The 16,482-nt window shown below is 36.9% G+C and overlaps 1 protein-coding gene across 7 annotated transcripts in view; it reads left to right on the top strand.

Annotated features, from left to right (window-relative positions):
* Positions 1-16,482, top strand: part of KIAA0825 (KIAA0825 ortholog) — a 255,727-nt gene that overhangs the window by 52,639 nt on the left and 186,606 nt on the right. For 5 of the 7 annotated variants that reach the window (XM_035568040.2, XM_035568047.2, XM_050716133.1 and 2 more), the window contains one exon: positions 717-1,386. In XM_035568040.2, the coding sequence (XP_035423933.1) occupies positions 717-1,386 (670 nt within the window). Of the gene's footprint in view, positions 1-716; positions 1,392-16,482 lie in introns of those variants that run through there. The other 2 variants (XM_035568046.2, XM_035568048.2) reach the window with 2 other exon arrangements.

Raw genomic sequence — 16,482 nt, 5'->3', positions numbered from 1 at the left:
CTGTCTTCCTTCTTCCTCAATCCATGTAGCTGAGATGTATTTTGAGGCTCCCATACTGTTAATATATCAGTCTGCATCTGGATTTGACAGGATACACAGATTCTTACCCTTTTGCCCTATTTGATCTAAGCCCATTGTTCAATTCGTAAGTTTTTATTTGTACTTCTTTAAGGCAGTTCTGGGCAGATTATTTTATGCATAGAATAGCCTTTCTCACAGTTGCCTGTTGAACCAGAACACAGAGGGCAACAGAGGTTTATTTTATAAATCCCTGTCTTGGTTTTATGAGCAAAACCTCCTACTATCCTTGTAAATGTTAGTTTCATACAATTTTCTTTCCAAGATGTGTGTGTGGACCCGAACAAACAGTCTCTATTGCCTGCCAAGGCTTATCTAATGAGCTGTGTTTTTTCTAGGCTTTCCTTTGAATTGTGGGGTAGGACTGATTGACAAAATGGGTTGAGGATGTAAGAAAGATGGGAAGAAGAATGTAAAGTCACTGGAGTAGGTAGACAAAGGGATGGATAGGAGCATAAATTCATTGGAAAACAGCCTTTGTTATTTCTGTTGTTTATAGAGCAATTTGTTTCATTTTCTCATTTGCTGGTAAGATAATTGGCATTGGAAATAATTGGTATTCTAGCACAAAGCTGTTAATTTTATTAACCAAAGTTAACAAAAAATTTCTAAAATACTGTCTGATTAATTTTTGTTAGCAAAGCTTGCTGAAAAATGAGCAAAATCAAGAAGAAATGATACTTCAGTTCCTTCTGGATCTCTCTAGTCAGTGTGGTGTCTCATTTCCCTGTACTCCAAGCGGGACGTCTTTTGAGTTTACATCTTCCATTCATGCCATTGAGGATGATTCAACTATGGACATGAAATCTCTCTGGGATGATGTGAGATTGCATCTTCGACGATTTTTAGTAAATAAACTGCAAAGTCAAGAAGAAACAAATACTAATGCTTCGCAGCAACAAATACAGTTTAAAACTCAGTGCATACAGCAACTTTTGTTTCTTTACCCTGAATCAGAAGTCTTAACAAGGTATCAAAACATGCAGAATAAACTGGTTAGTGATCTTCTACAGAACTGTATTTTGTCTGGCTCTGGTGAAACAAATTTTGATAAAGTCGTTCATGGCTACCAAAGTTCAATACCTACATTATGCACAATGATAAAAGAAGATTTCTATGTATTAAGTGGAACTATTGACCCTTCTTCATCATTGAAGTTTATTAATGAAACTTATCTGGATACCATCACTGAAGAAATAACAGTTCTTCTTGAAAGACTTTGCGAGCTGCAGTTCAAAGAAAATGCTCTGCATATAGTTAAGGCAAACAAGATTTCAAAGAAGCATAGAGGAACAGTTCATGCTGTGGGTTAGTAGACTTATTTTATGTTCATTGTAATTAGATATTATTTTAATTATATGACCTTTTTTTTTCAGTACACCTGGTTATTTTGTCTGAAGAGAGAGGCCAGAGGTTATTAATTACAGGTTTATGTTTTAAATGCATTATTGCTATTGAGTTATAGACTACGTCAGTCAGAATTGTGATAAAAAATGGTTTTAAAGTAATGGAAATTATCTTATGGTTATTTATGTAGAAATCCCTTTATACTTCACTGTATAACATTGTCATGTCTTAATCTTTTTTTTTTTTTAATGCAACTTATTTCAACTACTGAAATATACAGTGGAATAAGAACTATTTCATCCAGACTTTAAAAAACATAAGGTCTTTAAGCTCTTCAATCTTTTCCCTACAATTTTTATTTTGATTGCTAGAAATTTTCTGACCATGAAGTAGACAGATTCATACACTAGAGGTGACCCAAAAAGATTACTATGCAGATCTTAATTCTCAAAAAGCAAACAAACAAACAAAAAACATTTAGGCTTTCTATTCCTGTGAATATACTATTAGTTATAGTTAATTCTACCTGGTCATTTCTTCTTGTTCTAAGGAATTTAAAGCAGTAAATTAATCTGTTATCAATGTATTACATCTATCCATTTTTTTTTTTTTTTTTTTTTTTTTTTACTCTTGGTGATTCATGACAAGCCAATCTGCAAAGGGAGTAATCAGAGCTTTGCAAAAAAGTGACACAGCAGGGAAACTTTCATAACATAATTGTACATAGGTAGGTTAATGTAATTTATTGCCTACTAATGACAAACCAGAGCAGAGAGAACTAAAAGCAAACTAAGAACACCTGCATGGGCTCCCTGCAGGGAGCAGCTCTTCAAGAACTGCTCCCACACAGCTCCGTCCCACAGGGTCCATCCATCCCCCAGGAGCAAACTGCTCCAGCACGGGTCCCCCACAGGCGGCAGCTCCCCCCAGACCCCCTGCTCCTGCGTGGGCTCCTCTCCACGGGCTGCAGCTCTGGCCCGGGGCCTGCTCCTGCGGGGGCTCTCCATGGGCCGCAGCTTCCTCCAGGCCACATCCACCTGCTCCACCGGGGGCTCCTCTACGGGGGGGCTGCAGCGTGGAGATCTGCTCCAGGTGGGACCCATTGCTGCGTGCTTGGAGCACCTCCTGCCACACTCAGCTGGGGGGCTGCAGGGCTGGTTCTCATTCCTTGCTCTCCCAGCTGCTGTAGCACAGAAGATTTTTTCCCCTTTCTTCAATCTGCTCTCTCAGAGGCCCAACCAGAGTCGCTCACGGCCCAGCTCTGGGCAGCAGGGGGTCCCTTTTGGAGCAGCTGGAGCTGGCTCCTCTCTGACATGGGGCAGCTGCTGGGCTCTGCTCACAGAGGCCGCCCCTGCAGCCCCTCTGCTACCAAAACTTTGCCGTGAAAACCCAACACAGGGAGGTGATGATCTGTTAGGTCTACTCAGAAGAAAATTACACTCGTGAGTTTTAAAATCAATCTACATGCTAATCTAAGTCAACTAGAAATTCCACTGGAAGAAACACGGAAATAACTTTTCAACAGGAACTGAAATATGGAGGAACACATGAAAGAAAAAGTAAAAGAAGAGGTAAGCAGACAAATAATGTGAAAAGATGACAAGTTCAAGATAAAGCTGATGTAATTAGTGGAATGGAGTGTTGGTGGGAAACGAGAAGTAGCGTCAGTGTAAATCTCAGTTATGCAATAAATGACTAGAAGAGTATCTTTGAGTTATACGTGGGGTTATGAGTCAGGAAAGGGTTTCACTGCCAAAAAATGACTGGTGGGTAACCAGTGATGGGAGAGTGATTGGGGTTCTTTATCAGGGATTATGGTGATAGGACACAGGGTAATGGCTTTAAACTGAAAAAGGGTAAATTTAGATTAGATATTAGGAAGAACATCTCTACTCTGAGGGGGGTGAGGTCCTGGCACAGGTTGCCCTGAGAAGTTGTGGCTGCCCCATCCCTGGCAGTGCCCAAGGCCAGGCTGGATGGGGCTGGGGGCAGCCTGGGCTGGTGGGAGGTGTCCCTGCCTGTGGTAGGGAGTCATGACTGGGTTGACTTTAAGGTCCCTTCCAACACAAACCTTTCTGTGATTCTATGAAACCTAGAAGTCTGTGACTTAATCTTTCTTTCACACTCAAAACATCTTAAAACTGCTCTAGTTATCTCCATTTTACATCTAAGACATGGACGTTAAAGTGACCATAAGGGTGACTCTCTAAAAAGACACGCATTAACAGCTTCAGTATTATGTGAAGGAGGATTACAGTCCTTAAGTCAGTGCACAGCTTTATTGTAAATTTAAAAGGACAGAGAAAATGAAAATACACAATGTAAGTCTTGGGAACTGCTAGCGACTTTTAAAACATTTGCTACAATTAAAGCAGGTCTCCAAGGAATGTGTAGCATGGTTTAGTGGTGGATTTTTGTACTAGGTTAAGGGCTGGACTAGATGATCTCAGAGGTCTCTTCCAACCTTAATAATTCTATGAATTCTAAAAAATTCTAGAATTCTATGAATTCTAAAAACTACCTGTATTTCATGAATTCCACACAAGATTTTTATTTTGGTTAAAATATTTTAAATGTCAGATTTTCAGGTGCAGTATCTGACCCCTTAGCACCCTGTGCTGGCTTTGGCTGGGATTCTGGATTTCCTTCAGAGTAGCTCGTGGAGTGCTATAATGGATTTGTGACCAAAACAGTGCTGAGCACACACTGAGGTTTCGGCTCTTGCCAAGCAGTGCTGGCACATTTGTCAAGGCCTCTGCGGTTTCTCATGCTGCCCTGTCAACCAGCAGGCTGGGAGGACACAGCCAGGACGGGTGACCCCAGCTGACCACAGCAATGTTCCATACCATATGACATTGTGCTCAGCAGGGAAAGCTGGGGGATATGATTCTGTGATTCTGTGACAGCTAGCGTCATGGCATTTGTCTGTCCAAGTCCCCGTTAGGCATGATAAGTCCTGCTTGCCTGGAAATGGCTGAACATCTGCCTGTCGATGGGATGGAGGGAACAAGTTCCTTCTGCTTTGCTCATGTGCACAGCTTTCGCTTTACCTATTAAGCTGTCTTTATCTCAACCCACCAGTTTTCTCACTTTGGCCCCTCTGATTGTCACCCCCATCCTGCCGTGTGGAGGGAGGGAACAGCAGCTCTGTGAGGCTCAGTTGCTCACCAGCGTCAATCACAATACAGCCATAAAATGTGTTTAGAAGGGTTGTTTCTTAATATCATTTAATCTTCAAAATGTCGTCTTAGCGGCTGTCATGTTCATTTCTTCATCTGTTGACCATATAGTATTTCCTAGTATTGTACTTCAAGAGGTTGGCATGGAGGAATGCATTGATTCACCTGCATTCTCTCACTAGTTTTCTGCAGAATCAGCCAAACTAGTGACAACAGTTTAGTCAACAGGATAGAGTAAGGGGTCAGAGTTATGAAGTTATACAGGATTTTTATTATTTTTTTTAAATCTGATTTAATTTTCAAGCCATGTCTATTTTGTTGGAATTATTAATCAAATGAAGTAAAATTTATACTTGTATCATTACTGAAGCAATTATTATTAAGTAGGTAACTGAATGTGAGCTTGTATGTGAAGAGTCTTTTCTGGTAAGAGACTTCTCTCTTCCAAATGTTTGACTGTACCAGATTTATACTACGCTAAGTCAGAAAAAGGCATTTTCCCCTTGGAATTAAAGTGTTCACAAGTCTGTTTATACTGAAAGAAATATTTTGGAAAAAAACTTACAGAATAACTGTTTTGTGAGGTTTATAACTGTAGACAAGTTAATACTGTCAAGTGGCTTTTCCTGCTTGGAACTCTTATTAAACACTGATTAGGTCCAGGATACCTTTTGCTGGCCTTACACAGTCAAGAGTGGAATTCTGTGTTTATACATAGCTTAAGTTAAAAGACAACTTCTAATAGGTTGGCTTGACATTGATACCCAGTTTGCTGAGTATCAAAAAATAAAAAAATAAAAAAAATAGCAAAGCCAAACATACTGGAGCTTGAATGGAAGGGGAAGGATATTTGTTTTTGTTCTCCTAGCTGAAAGAAAGCTCTACCAATGTGTTTCTTATTTTTTGATGCATGTTGTCTCTGCCCTCTGGGAACCACCAAACCAGCACATTTCAAAACGGCAAAATAATTTAATCTAGAGCATTCAATGGGTACTGTTATCCCACAAGTGAAAAAAAAAAAGCTTGTGTTTACTTAGTCCACCCCCAGGGAATTTTTTTTTTTCCTAAAAACTACTGTAATTGATCCTCCTGTATAGGAGAGAAAAGAAAATAACAGAAAACAGTAAAAGAACCAGAACCTCAGAAAACTTTATGTAGATGACCTACTTCTGTCTGGAATATAAAGACAGCCTATAACAGTCTTTAACAGCGTTATAAATCTTCAAAATTTTTCATGTATAACAATCTATTTAGGAAGTAAGGAATTAATGCTTTTTCTTTCATGTTCTATTAGAAGAGTTATTTGTTAACTACTGTAATGAAATCATATCTGTTTATCAGGACTGAGGGTAAGAACGCTCTGAGAGACAAGCTTGCAAATTGCTATGTGAAAAGAGGCAAATTCTTTGGAACTTGATACCTTTGATTGCCAACTGTAGTGGATGTAGCTCGTGTTATGTTCTAACTTCATCCTGTTACTAGGTAAATCAGTGCCTCTTAATATCTTTAACCATGTAGAATTCAGCCATTCTTAGCTGGGCTGCATTAGTAATAGATTTTTATCTAGCATGGGCCCCCCTTGGTGGTGTGTGTACCCTCTGCACAACATCAGTGTTCTGAATTTCTTAAAATAATATCCAAGGATGGTTCCCCTTTTCCTGCCCCCAAATATATATATAGATATATATTTTGCTTGTATTTCTATCATATTAATTGTATGTTTCTTTCAGAAACTTACATACTGTTAAGTATTTAAAAAAAAAAGTTATGTATTTGTTAACATAATTAGCACGTAATGAATCATCCAGACAGCTGGTTTTTAGCTAATCTTCTGTGATTTTTTGCTTCATTTTCCATTTTGGTTCATTACTTGCAGTAAGTCTGTTAAATGTGGATTGTATTTCTACCTTTTGAACTTCGTTGTGTTCCTTTGTTTACAAAAATATTAAGCTAGTTTAATCAGGCTTTCGTGAGCTATCTTAATCCTTCATCTCTTTTTAGATGAAAAAACAGCTACTCTTACAAGTGATAAGACATCAGCCAAAGAAACTTTAAAACTGTGACATTATACACATTTTATGTATTAGTGGAAGGTTTTCTTTGGTTTTATTTATATAGTTTATTTTTTTTTAATGCACATGCAGAGAGAGAGAGAAAATACTTAATGTGGATTAATTAGCCTACTTTTTAATTTCCTATGGTTAAAACTAAATAAAGTATAGAGCTTTGGGTTTTCTTTTATTTTGACTTGTTCAAATTCATTCACTTATTATTTTAATTTTGTAGTAAACTTGCCAGAGACCCTTAAAATGAATAGGAACCATAATATAATAGCACTTACCCCTAGGAAATACCTTTCTATACTTAAATAATTAATAACTTTAAAACCCTAAATGAGATTTTTTTTTAATGTAAAACAATACGTAGCATGGTTTTCAAAATCAGTATCTGCTTATTTCTATGAAAATATTCTTGAAAAGTGAAGGTAAACTAAGGTGATGAAGATAGGCCTACATATGTTTTTAGCTACAAAGTAATTAAATCACTTTCACTGAAGTGTTTTAATATTCCTTTTTACCCCAATATTACCAACATTGTACTTGTGTCCAGCAGGCCTCCTTTCTCTTTTCTCTCGTTTCTTTCTCCAAAATACAACCAACTTGATACTATTATAAAGATATATTCAAGTATCATTTTCTTGAATATATTGAGTAGATAGATTCAAAGTGTGCTTTCAATTATGATGTTTTTAATTTGTTACATTTAAATATCCGTGAGCTGCTAAGGAAAATAATTGTGATTATGGAACAAAACATAAATATGGTGTATTATCTGAACTTGAGTAGAAGTACTGACTGTTGTTTAGAGGAGCTGCATTTGCGTAGTAGAGATGTGAACAAGAAGAGAAACAGGCTTTGGAGTAACCTCTTTCCATAAAGATCCTTTGGGGGAATTAAATAAAAGGACTTGGTAAGGACAGTTTATTTTGAGGTCACTTGTTCTTAGACATTCCCAGCAATTTGCTTTCCAGCTAAGTTGAAATACAAATTTTGAGGTTTGCACCTTTAACTTAAAGAAATTTCATTTCTCCTCTACATTCATGTCCGCATGGCTTTATTTCCACTACTTTATCATTTCCTCCCTTTGAAATGAAGAACCTTAGTTACAGATTTTCTTTTATCCTTCCACTTAATTTAAATTCAGTTCGTTTGTGATCTCTTGAGCCATGATTATTGCCTACAACCAATCTTATATGATCTTCATCGTATCTATCAAAAATAAGCCTGAAATAGCATTGATACATGCTGGTTAAGTGGCTGCATGATGAAAAAAAATATATCAGTTCATGTCTGGGAATAATTAGGACTCAATAACTTTAGTGTAATTTATTCAACATTTATATATGGAAATTAAAGAATCCCAGACTTGGTTTCATGTAACTAATATTTATGCCTTTGCACTTTTGTTGAGATTCTGTCCAGATTACAATCTATAGTAGATAATCTACAATATTAGCATTGTAGGACAATTGATTTCAGAAAGATTGTTTTCTTATGTGTAGTCAATTGATGAAATCTTGCTTTTAAGAAGTCTTAGGATGAAGGGAAAATGTATAGTGGTCACTTGCCTTACTACTGTTCTCTCCCAGAAGATCCTGTTGCATCTTTCTGATGTGCTGGTAAAGCACACTAATATAAAGGAGCCCATATGGATTACAGATTAGAGTGTCCCATTTGAGATCCCACCTCAATAGTTCCAGCCCATTATATATCCCAGATCCTTGCATTAACGCAAGCAAGTTTTCAGTTATATCTATAATTTATTACTAAAGGTGAAATGCTTTATATATATATATATATATATATATATATATATATACACATATTAAAAAATAATAATAATTTAATTGTAGAAATTTACGATTGTGGAATTTTCCAAAAATTCTAATGCCAAGGTCCTACACCAGAGAATGGTGTAGGGCAGAGAATGGTCTGGGCAGAGAATGGATTGAGAGCAGCCCTGAGGAGAAGGACCTGGGGGTGGTGGTTGATGAGAAGCTCACCAGGAGCCAGCAATGTGCGCTTGCAGGACGGAAAGCCACTCGTACCCTGGGCTGCGCCAACAGCAGTGTGGGCAGCAGGGCGAGGGAGGGGATTGTCCCCCTCTGCTCTGCTCTCGTGAGGCCCCACATGGAGCCCTGTGCTCAGCTCTGGGGTCCCCAGCACAAGGAGGCCATGGAAATATTAAAATGAGTCCAGAGGAGGTCCACAAGGATGATCAAGGGCTGGAGCACCTCTCCAGCCAGGCAGAAGGAGCTGGAGTTGTTCAGCCTGGACAAGAGAAGGCCCTGGGGAGACCTCACAGTGGCCTGTCAGTGCCTAAAGGGGGCTGCAGGAAAGCTGGGGAGGGACTCTTTGTCAGGAGGTGTAGGGATAGGACACAGGGGAATGGCTTTAAACCCCCAAAAAGGTAGGTTTAGATTAGACACTAGGAATAGGCTTTTTACTCAGTGCTGCCCAGAGGAGCTGTGGCTGCCCCATCCCTGGCAGTGCCCAAGGCCAGGCTGGATGGGGCTGGGGACAGCCTGGGCTGGTGGGAGGTGTCCCTGCCCATGGCAGGGGGTGGCACTGGGTAGGCTTTAAGGTCCCTTCTAACCCAAACCATTCTGTGATTCTATGAAATTTATTTAAAGACATTTTCGTAAATTTAAGCCTTAAATTATTTGAAGACCTACATGTATACCATAGCAACCCTTAGATATTGTGAAGACAAAAATACAGGTAATAGAAACCGTAACTTCAACCTTCTTGCTTCCTTGTATTTCCTTTTTTTTTTTTTTTAACAGTAGACCCACCATAAACTGCACATCCCTTCTCATGGGCATTCATTTTCTATTTCTGCATGACAAAAGTATCTGATGTACTTCAATTATATTTCTGCCTCCTTGACATCTCATTTTCTCTTCTATTTTTGCTGTTTCTGTCACTGCAGAGTGCCTGGTAATGCAGCTTTTATAGGAGCAGGCTATAGGGGGCCTGTATAAAGCAATAGATGGGACAATTGCTGATGAGGAATGGTACATGTATGTAAATAGGCTTTACAGCTAGTGACTCCTTGAACTCCACTCTATATGGTGATATGCCACAGTCTTCCCAATGTTCTACACAGATGGAATGAAAAAACTTGGAGTTTCCATTAGTGAAAGACAGGGAAGAAATATGGATCAATTAAAACCGTAGTACTTCTATGTTATGTGTATATAGCCTTCACAGAAAACGTGAAGAGGACATCACAGTGAAAATTACATAAATCCTACATATGGAATGAGTAAAAATCCAGATGTCTTCTTTAGTTTTTTTACATTAAAAATGCAGAGATCCCTAATTTTGTATCATAAGTCAATCAGTACTGAGATATTCAACAGGTTAAATTCCCACCTACTAAAAAAATATTGAGCAGACAGTGTGGGTAGGGATATATAATAGGGAGTTAGAGTAGAAAAACAATGGACATACAGATATGATGCAGATTTCTGCAGTTGCCTTTGTTCCTTGGGAAACCTATAAAATTTTGACAGCCAAAACAATATCCTATTACTCAGGGGAAACAAAATAAATGTCTTCGCATTTAATCTAGGAAATAATGTGTTTCATAGCCTCTTTGTCACATATTATTTATGTCTTATCCTTGCAAGTATTGTACTTGATTTCTACTGCACAATTATATTAAATGGAAATATGAGTAGAGCTGAGGAGAAAATAAAACCATCTGTTTGAACATAGAGAGTAGAAGTTTTAATAAGAAAGAGGTACTCTTTTAAAGGCCGCATGAGCATAATACCGTAGGACCACAAATGTGTTTCTAGTGGGAGAATGACATTTTTGTAAAGATTACAAAAGCATTAAGCTTGTTACTTTTTAAGCTTATAGTAGGGGGTAAGATAACAGTATCTAAGTTACTGAAATGTCAATTGAACTGACAGAATTTCAAAGCTGGTAGCGTGCCTGAATACCGTCCTTTTTAGAGCAGTTGGTTGAAATTACTTATTAAGCTCATAATGTGAAAACTGACAGTGAAATCTCATTATTGATCCACTGTCATATTGAAAAGATGCCCATTCTGGGATTTTATTGGCATATTGTTTATTTACCAAGATAAGTAAGCACTAACTTTGCTTTCAAAGTTATATATTACTAAATCGGAAATAGTTGATGGGTTTTTGGGGTCATATTTTTAGAGGCTATTGTGTCCTAATGAAGTTATGTCACTTCATCTTTGCCAACAGGAGCTTGAATCTGTTTACTGAATTCTGTAGAAGTTCAAAGGGACATAATTCCAGTTTATTTTTTAATTCCATTGTATAATAATGGAATAAATAAATAAATTGAATAAATAAATAAGGGACATAATTCAATTTTATTTTATTTTTAATTGTTATTATTATTATCTTATTTCTTTATTTTTTTGCTTTCAAAATGTCCACAATTAGCAAACACCAACTAATCATCTTCCTTTTTGCTTCTTCAGCACACCTGGGTGTTCTTCCTCAGCATGAAGTGAGCATTTAACTCACTATGGCCTCTAATTATTGTATTCTCCTCCTAAGCTTAAAAGATGAAAGCGATTTACTCTCCAGTATGATGTTTTGTGAATGGTCAGGGGTCAATCTGAGATTTATATACTGTAGTATTCTATTTAATTATAAGTGACAAAATTTGAGAATTACTAATCTAGGCTTTCTTTTACTTCAGAATATATGGCTGTGTGAAGAAAAATGTGTAGAACCATGGCAGATAAGAGAAGACTTCAAAAATGTCTTCTAAAGAGACTAAAGAGGCTCCTGCATTACTGATTGAAAAGAAAGTTATTACAGGAGACTTTTCAACACGTATTTCCACCATCATGTAAGCACAAGTTAATTAGACAGTCCTGGCTGTGATTTTTTGTCAGGACAGAGAACCTATACTGTCACAAAATGTGTATTCAGAGAGAAAGTTTAACTTTAAGGGGCAAAATTATTTTAGCCATAATAGGTTGTTTTGCAGGAAAATACATCTATTTAAACTGAAGATGTGTTATATCCAAGGGATGGATGTTCTGTGCTAACTTAGAACACAAACCTATTTTTCATGGTCACTGAGGCTTAGAAATTAAAAAAGCTCCACTATTTTCAATCAAGGGGATGCTGTATTTACTGAGTTTGTTGTTGTTGTTGTTGTTTGTGAATTTTTTTGTTTCTTTTGATAAATCTTTTGGTCATTTTATAGTTTGTGTCTCTACATTTGCAATGCAGATATCCCTGTCTTGTCTGAACTAGAGAGAATAAGCGTTGTTATAACTCAATCCAACATCTGAGTTTGAAATTTAACATTTGGTGCCCTCTCACCATTTTAGTACCTCATTTTTAGTACCCCTAACCACTGGGGGCTCTCTGGAGCTGATTCAGTTAAAAGGAGTTATATAAAGAGCTCATATACATAAAGAGGTGTTTTAATAGTATAGTATCAATGAGGAGGAACCAATATGTGCACATTTACGCTAATTTATGACTAATTCTATATTTGTAACATGGAAAATGTTCTATCCTTTCTACAAAATATTTATTAAAAGGTTATGAATTTCCGAAGATGTTTCTCTAGAAGTTTGGAAATGGCAATGTCTGCTGTTTTTCTTTTTTTTGTGTGCCTAAACTTCTTTCTGATTTTTATATTCTTTGTAAAGTATTTGTGAGAACTTTGTGGTGATTTTGCCTAAATAGGGTTTTGAAATATCAAGAGGTAGGAAGCAGAAATACGAGTATCGACTCCAGCTTTATGAGTAATTTTCTGAGTGTTTTCTCCTATTAGAACAAAAGCTGTCACTATCTGCCTCTGTTATATCTTGGAAATCCCAAGGAGTAAAAGAAGCAAAAGTGACAGAAGTACTTTAATCTATTATTTAGGGAAATACATAATATCAAGTGTAGACTACACAAAGGAATGATGAACGCTTGATAGAAATTTGTGATTGGTTGAAAGTTCCTAGCAATCTAATTTTAATAGAGTGGATCTGTTGTAATGAACCGATCTGTGTGAAACCCAAGCATTCTGCTGTGAATGTAAGTACAGAGGATAGAAAAATAAGCTAGCAGACATTTTTATATTTGCAGATATTTAAGAAACCTAAGTCAGTTAAAAATAAATATGTTAATTACAGTGATTTCAAATAAAAATTACAGTTGTTTTTATCATCTAAGTGTTTTAAATGGCTTACAGGGGAACACACACAAGTCCTATCAAAGTTAGCATTCTTTTTATAAAGTTTGACATACCTGGCAGTACATAATTCTCTTCCAGCAAAGACTGAAGAAAATCAACTTCTTACAATTCTTCAGGAACTCTTCTCTTTCAAAATAGGTACCATCTCCAGTTTGCTACAGGCTCCCCAGTATGCTTTCTTTTACACTTTTCTTTGTTGTTTCCTGTGTGTGTGAAGACTTGAGGGAGTGCAGTAACTCCCTCAGCCCACTATGTAGGCAACAGCAATTAAAAAATAATAATAATTGTGTAGAGTCAGTTTCTGGCATTGGTAAGGCCAGAATGTGGTTTCAGTCCTACTGAGAAATGTTACAAGGAATAACATTTTGCCATAGGATAATTCCTGCAATTTTCTGAAGAGAACTGTTTACCTTTCGTCAGTACTTCAGAAGAAATTGTCAGTTATAGAATAACATCTAAAAAAGTCACAAATACAAATGCAAATGTAGCCTATCTGCAAGTTTTCTTGCTTTTAACTAAGGAGAAATTTAAAGGATTTCTGCTATTTCATTACTCTGATAATTATAATTATCAGAAAATGATTGGATACCACCTGCTAAATTCCTTAAAAGGACCCATCAATAATTAGTTTTAATTCATAGACTAATTAATTGGTTTACTTTTGAATTCTTTACAATGTGATTGTGTACCAGAAATTGCAGTGTATGATCAGGATGTGTTCTAATTTGTTAGAAAATACATGTATTTTGGAAAATTAAGGAGCACATTGTAGTTTCAGATCAAGCTGAGATAGGTGTCTATGTGTAAAGTTTTTTTGTTAGTTATTATTACAGGGCACTTCATCCTCAGAGCACTTGAGGAATTCTCTATAATTTGTTCAACAGCAAAATAGCTGTATGCTGTCAAGGAATCAGATTGGTGAGATGGTTTGCTTAAGACTATTACATAAACTTAGCGTCAGAGCATGATCAGTTCATTGTTCTTGCTCTCCAGCCTGTGTTTCCAGCACTGGTCTATCCTTTTGTCATTTGATCGGTGAACATGATCAGAAGTGAAGATTTAATTTTGACAGACGTATACACTCCTTGTTAACAAAGGACTTAGGTTTTTGCTAGATAGCATCTAGCAACCTGATGTTGGAATCAACCTTCACGATGAGGTGAAAACTGGTTTCATTTAACTGGGAAGACATTATGGAGTAGATTTGATTAAAATTTCATGTATAGTGAATCTCCTTCAAAAGATTAGTGTAGTCTTCACAGAGGTTGTTTAATAGCTGGCAGTGACATCTCTCTTCCTATGACAGACACCCTTTCTTGATTAAATATATGCAAATTTATACATGCTTACCATGTTTATACATAAGTTGAAATCCCGTACTTCACTGCATTTTTTGACAAGTGCACAGTGTGGATGTACAGTATAAGCGTTTACAAAAGCCATAAGTTAACGGCGATGTCTGATACCAAAATGTTTTCTACCTTCAGATCTGCGACCATTTAAAAAAAGGGGAGGAGGAGGGGGACACAACACAGAGCCAACATGTAATCTGTTTGCATGAGCTTTTTTATCAACGTCCCATGGCACCTGTAGGTTTCACTGGCACTAAAAAGGAGCTGCAAAGTAAGACAGGTGTTTAAAAAAACCTTAAACAGGCTGATAACAGTTTGCATCCCTGTGGTTTCCTTTGCTGCACTGATAATTCTTTATGGGTCTGTCAGTTTCAATCAGCAGAGAGTACATGTGATCAGTATATCTGATAAACTTGTCAATGCCTTTTTAAAGCAGGATTCCCTGACCTATTCTATTCAGCTCTCCTCCCCCCTCCCCTTTTTCATCATTTCAAGTAGAACCTTGATAAGACAGAGATATGTCACAGGCAGCTGTGTATAGCTAGCTCAGCTACAACTAATTTGTGCAGGAAAAAATTAAATCAGGAGGTAAATTATTTCATGATTGCTCATTCCCAACAGAGTTGGGCATCATTCTGAAGAAAATATCAAATAATTGGTTTCAGGCCATGTCAGACACATGCAATTCCCTTCACTAATGGCTATGTGAGGTAGCACTAGGCCTCAGGGGTCACCAAAGAACTGAAAATAGCTTAGTGCCAGGCACAGCAATAGAGAGACAGAGCACATAGGAAATGAAGTGGCAATAAGTGCAATCTATAGGGGAAATGTGCTTCACTTGGAGTTTAATATATTGGCTTAGAATCTGGCAGTAAGCCATGCAACAATTGTTTACCTTTTTGTCAGCATCTGCATCTGTTCTGTTTTGTAAACGGCACTTAACTTTCAGTCAGTAAATGCTGGAATCAATAACAACTGTTAAGGGATTTCCTTTCTTTTTTTCATATTCCATAACAAATGCACACTACAAACAATGTTTGCCTTAGATTAACAAGGAACAGACATTAACAGGGTCAAAGGGATTTGTTGGGGAACATTTTATAGCTTCTTGGGTTTGCAGTAATCGTATCTGTGTGATTTGAATGTATCTTGTAACCTATCCAAATTAAACTGTTAAAAAAATGCTAGCATGCCGTAATGAAGATGATTTTTTTATAATTATCTTAAGTACTGTGTATAGAAAACTGCTGGCACTGTTTGTAATAATTTAGGTCTGTGTAGTACTGTGTATTACATCTGCTATGCAGAAATATTAAGTTGCCTTTTACAGTATGAGGAAATTAGTGATTATATCCAGCAATACTAATTATTTAAACCTAGCAGTTACATTAAAAATCATATATCAACATGCAGCTTAAGAAGAGAAAACTGTGAGCAGATGTCCATAAAAATTGAATATATCATTAGTAAATGCAAGTGAAATAATAGTACAGTTTATATACAAGCTCTGTCTAGGAGTTACTGTGTGCAGATGAATGCTGTCATAAATGCAAGATTGCTACAATAGTTATAGCATCACTTAAAAGTTAATATTGCTGAGAGGTGAGGAACACATTATTGCTAATGGAATTTATGTATGCAACTCCCTGTGCACAGCTTTGAAAATTTACCCCTTGAAATATCCCTTTACATGGTGACTACCAGTAGTTGAGTTTCTCTTGCTTTATTAGGCTATTTCTTTTCAAATCTTAACAAAATGTTATTTCCATTTATGGAATGACTCTATTATTTGCATGCAGTTGTCGTTAGATTTTAAGTTTAATATTACAGGTTTTCTTTTTGATTTTCTTCCTCATATATTGTTACTGGATGAAATCCTTGACATCACTTTCTTGTGTCCCTAGAAGAACAATATTGTAGATCTATCTTATATGAAATTAAGCCTTATAAATGGGGGCAGGGGAATGATATTTAATGTTTTGGGAAGGTATTTTATAGTAAAATTGATTAAAAGCACTTTAAACCCTTGGTTCCTGCTGAGGGAGAAATCCCCACTGTAATCACTAAAGAAGGCAGTCATCAGGTTGCTTTCCAAGGATTCCATTGTGAGTCTCAGAAGCAGTTTAGCCATGTGTCTCTGTACACTGAATAGTAAGGCTAATTAATCTGAGAGCAGCACTGTCGTAGGGTAGCTATTCTTGAACATCCACAGCCAGCTCGCCTATGATGCAGGGATTTTGGTACCACACTTTACTGTGTCACATCCCT

Source organism: Cygnus atratus, chromosome Z (assembly GCF_013377495.2).
Source record: "Cygnus atratus isolate AKBS03 ecotype Queensland, Australia chromosome Z, CAtr_DNAZoo_HiC_assembly, whole genome shotgun sequence".
NCBI lineage: Eukaryota > Metazoa > Chordata > Aves > Anseriformes > Anatidae > Cygnus > Cygnus atratus.
Note: the sequence above shows the minus strand (reverse complement) of the source record. Positions and strands in the feature narration are given on the sequence as shown.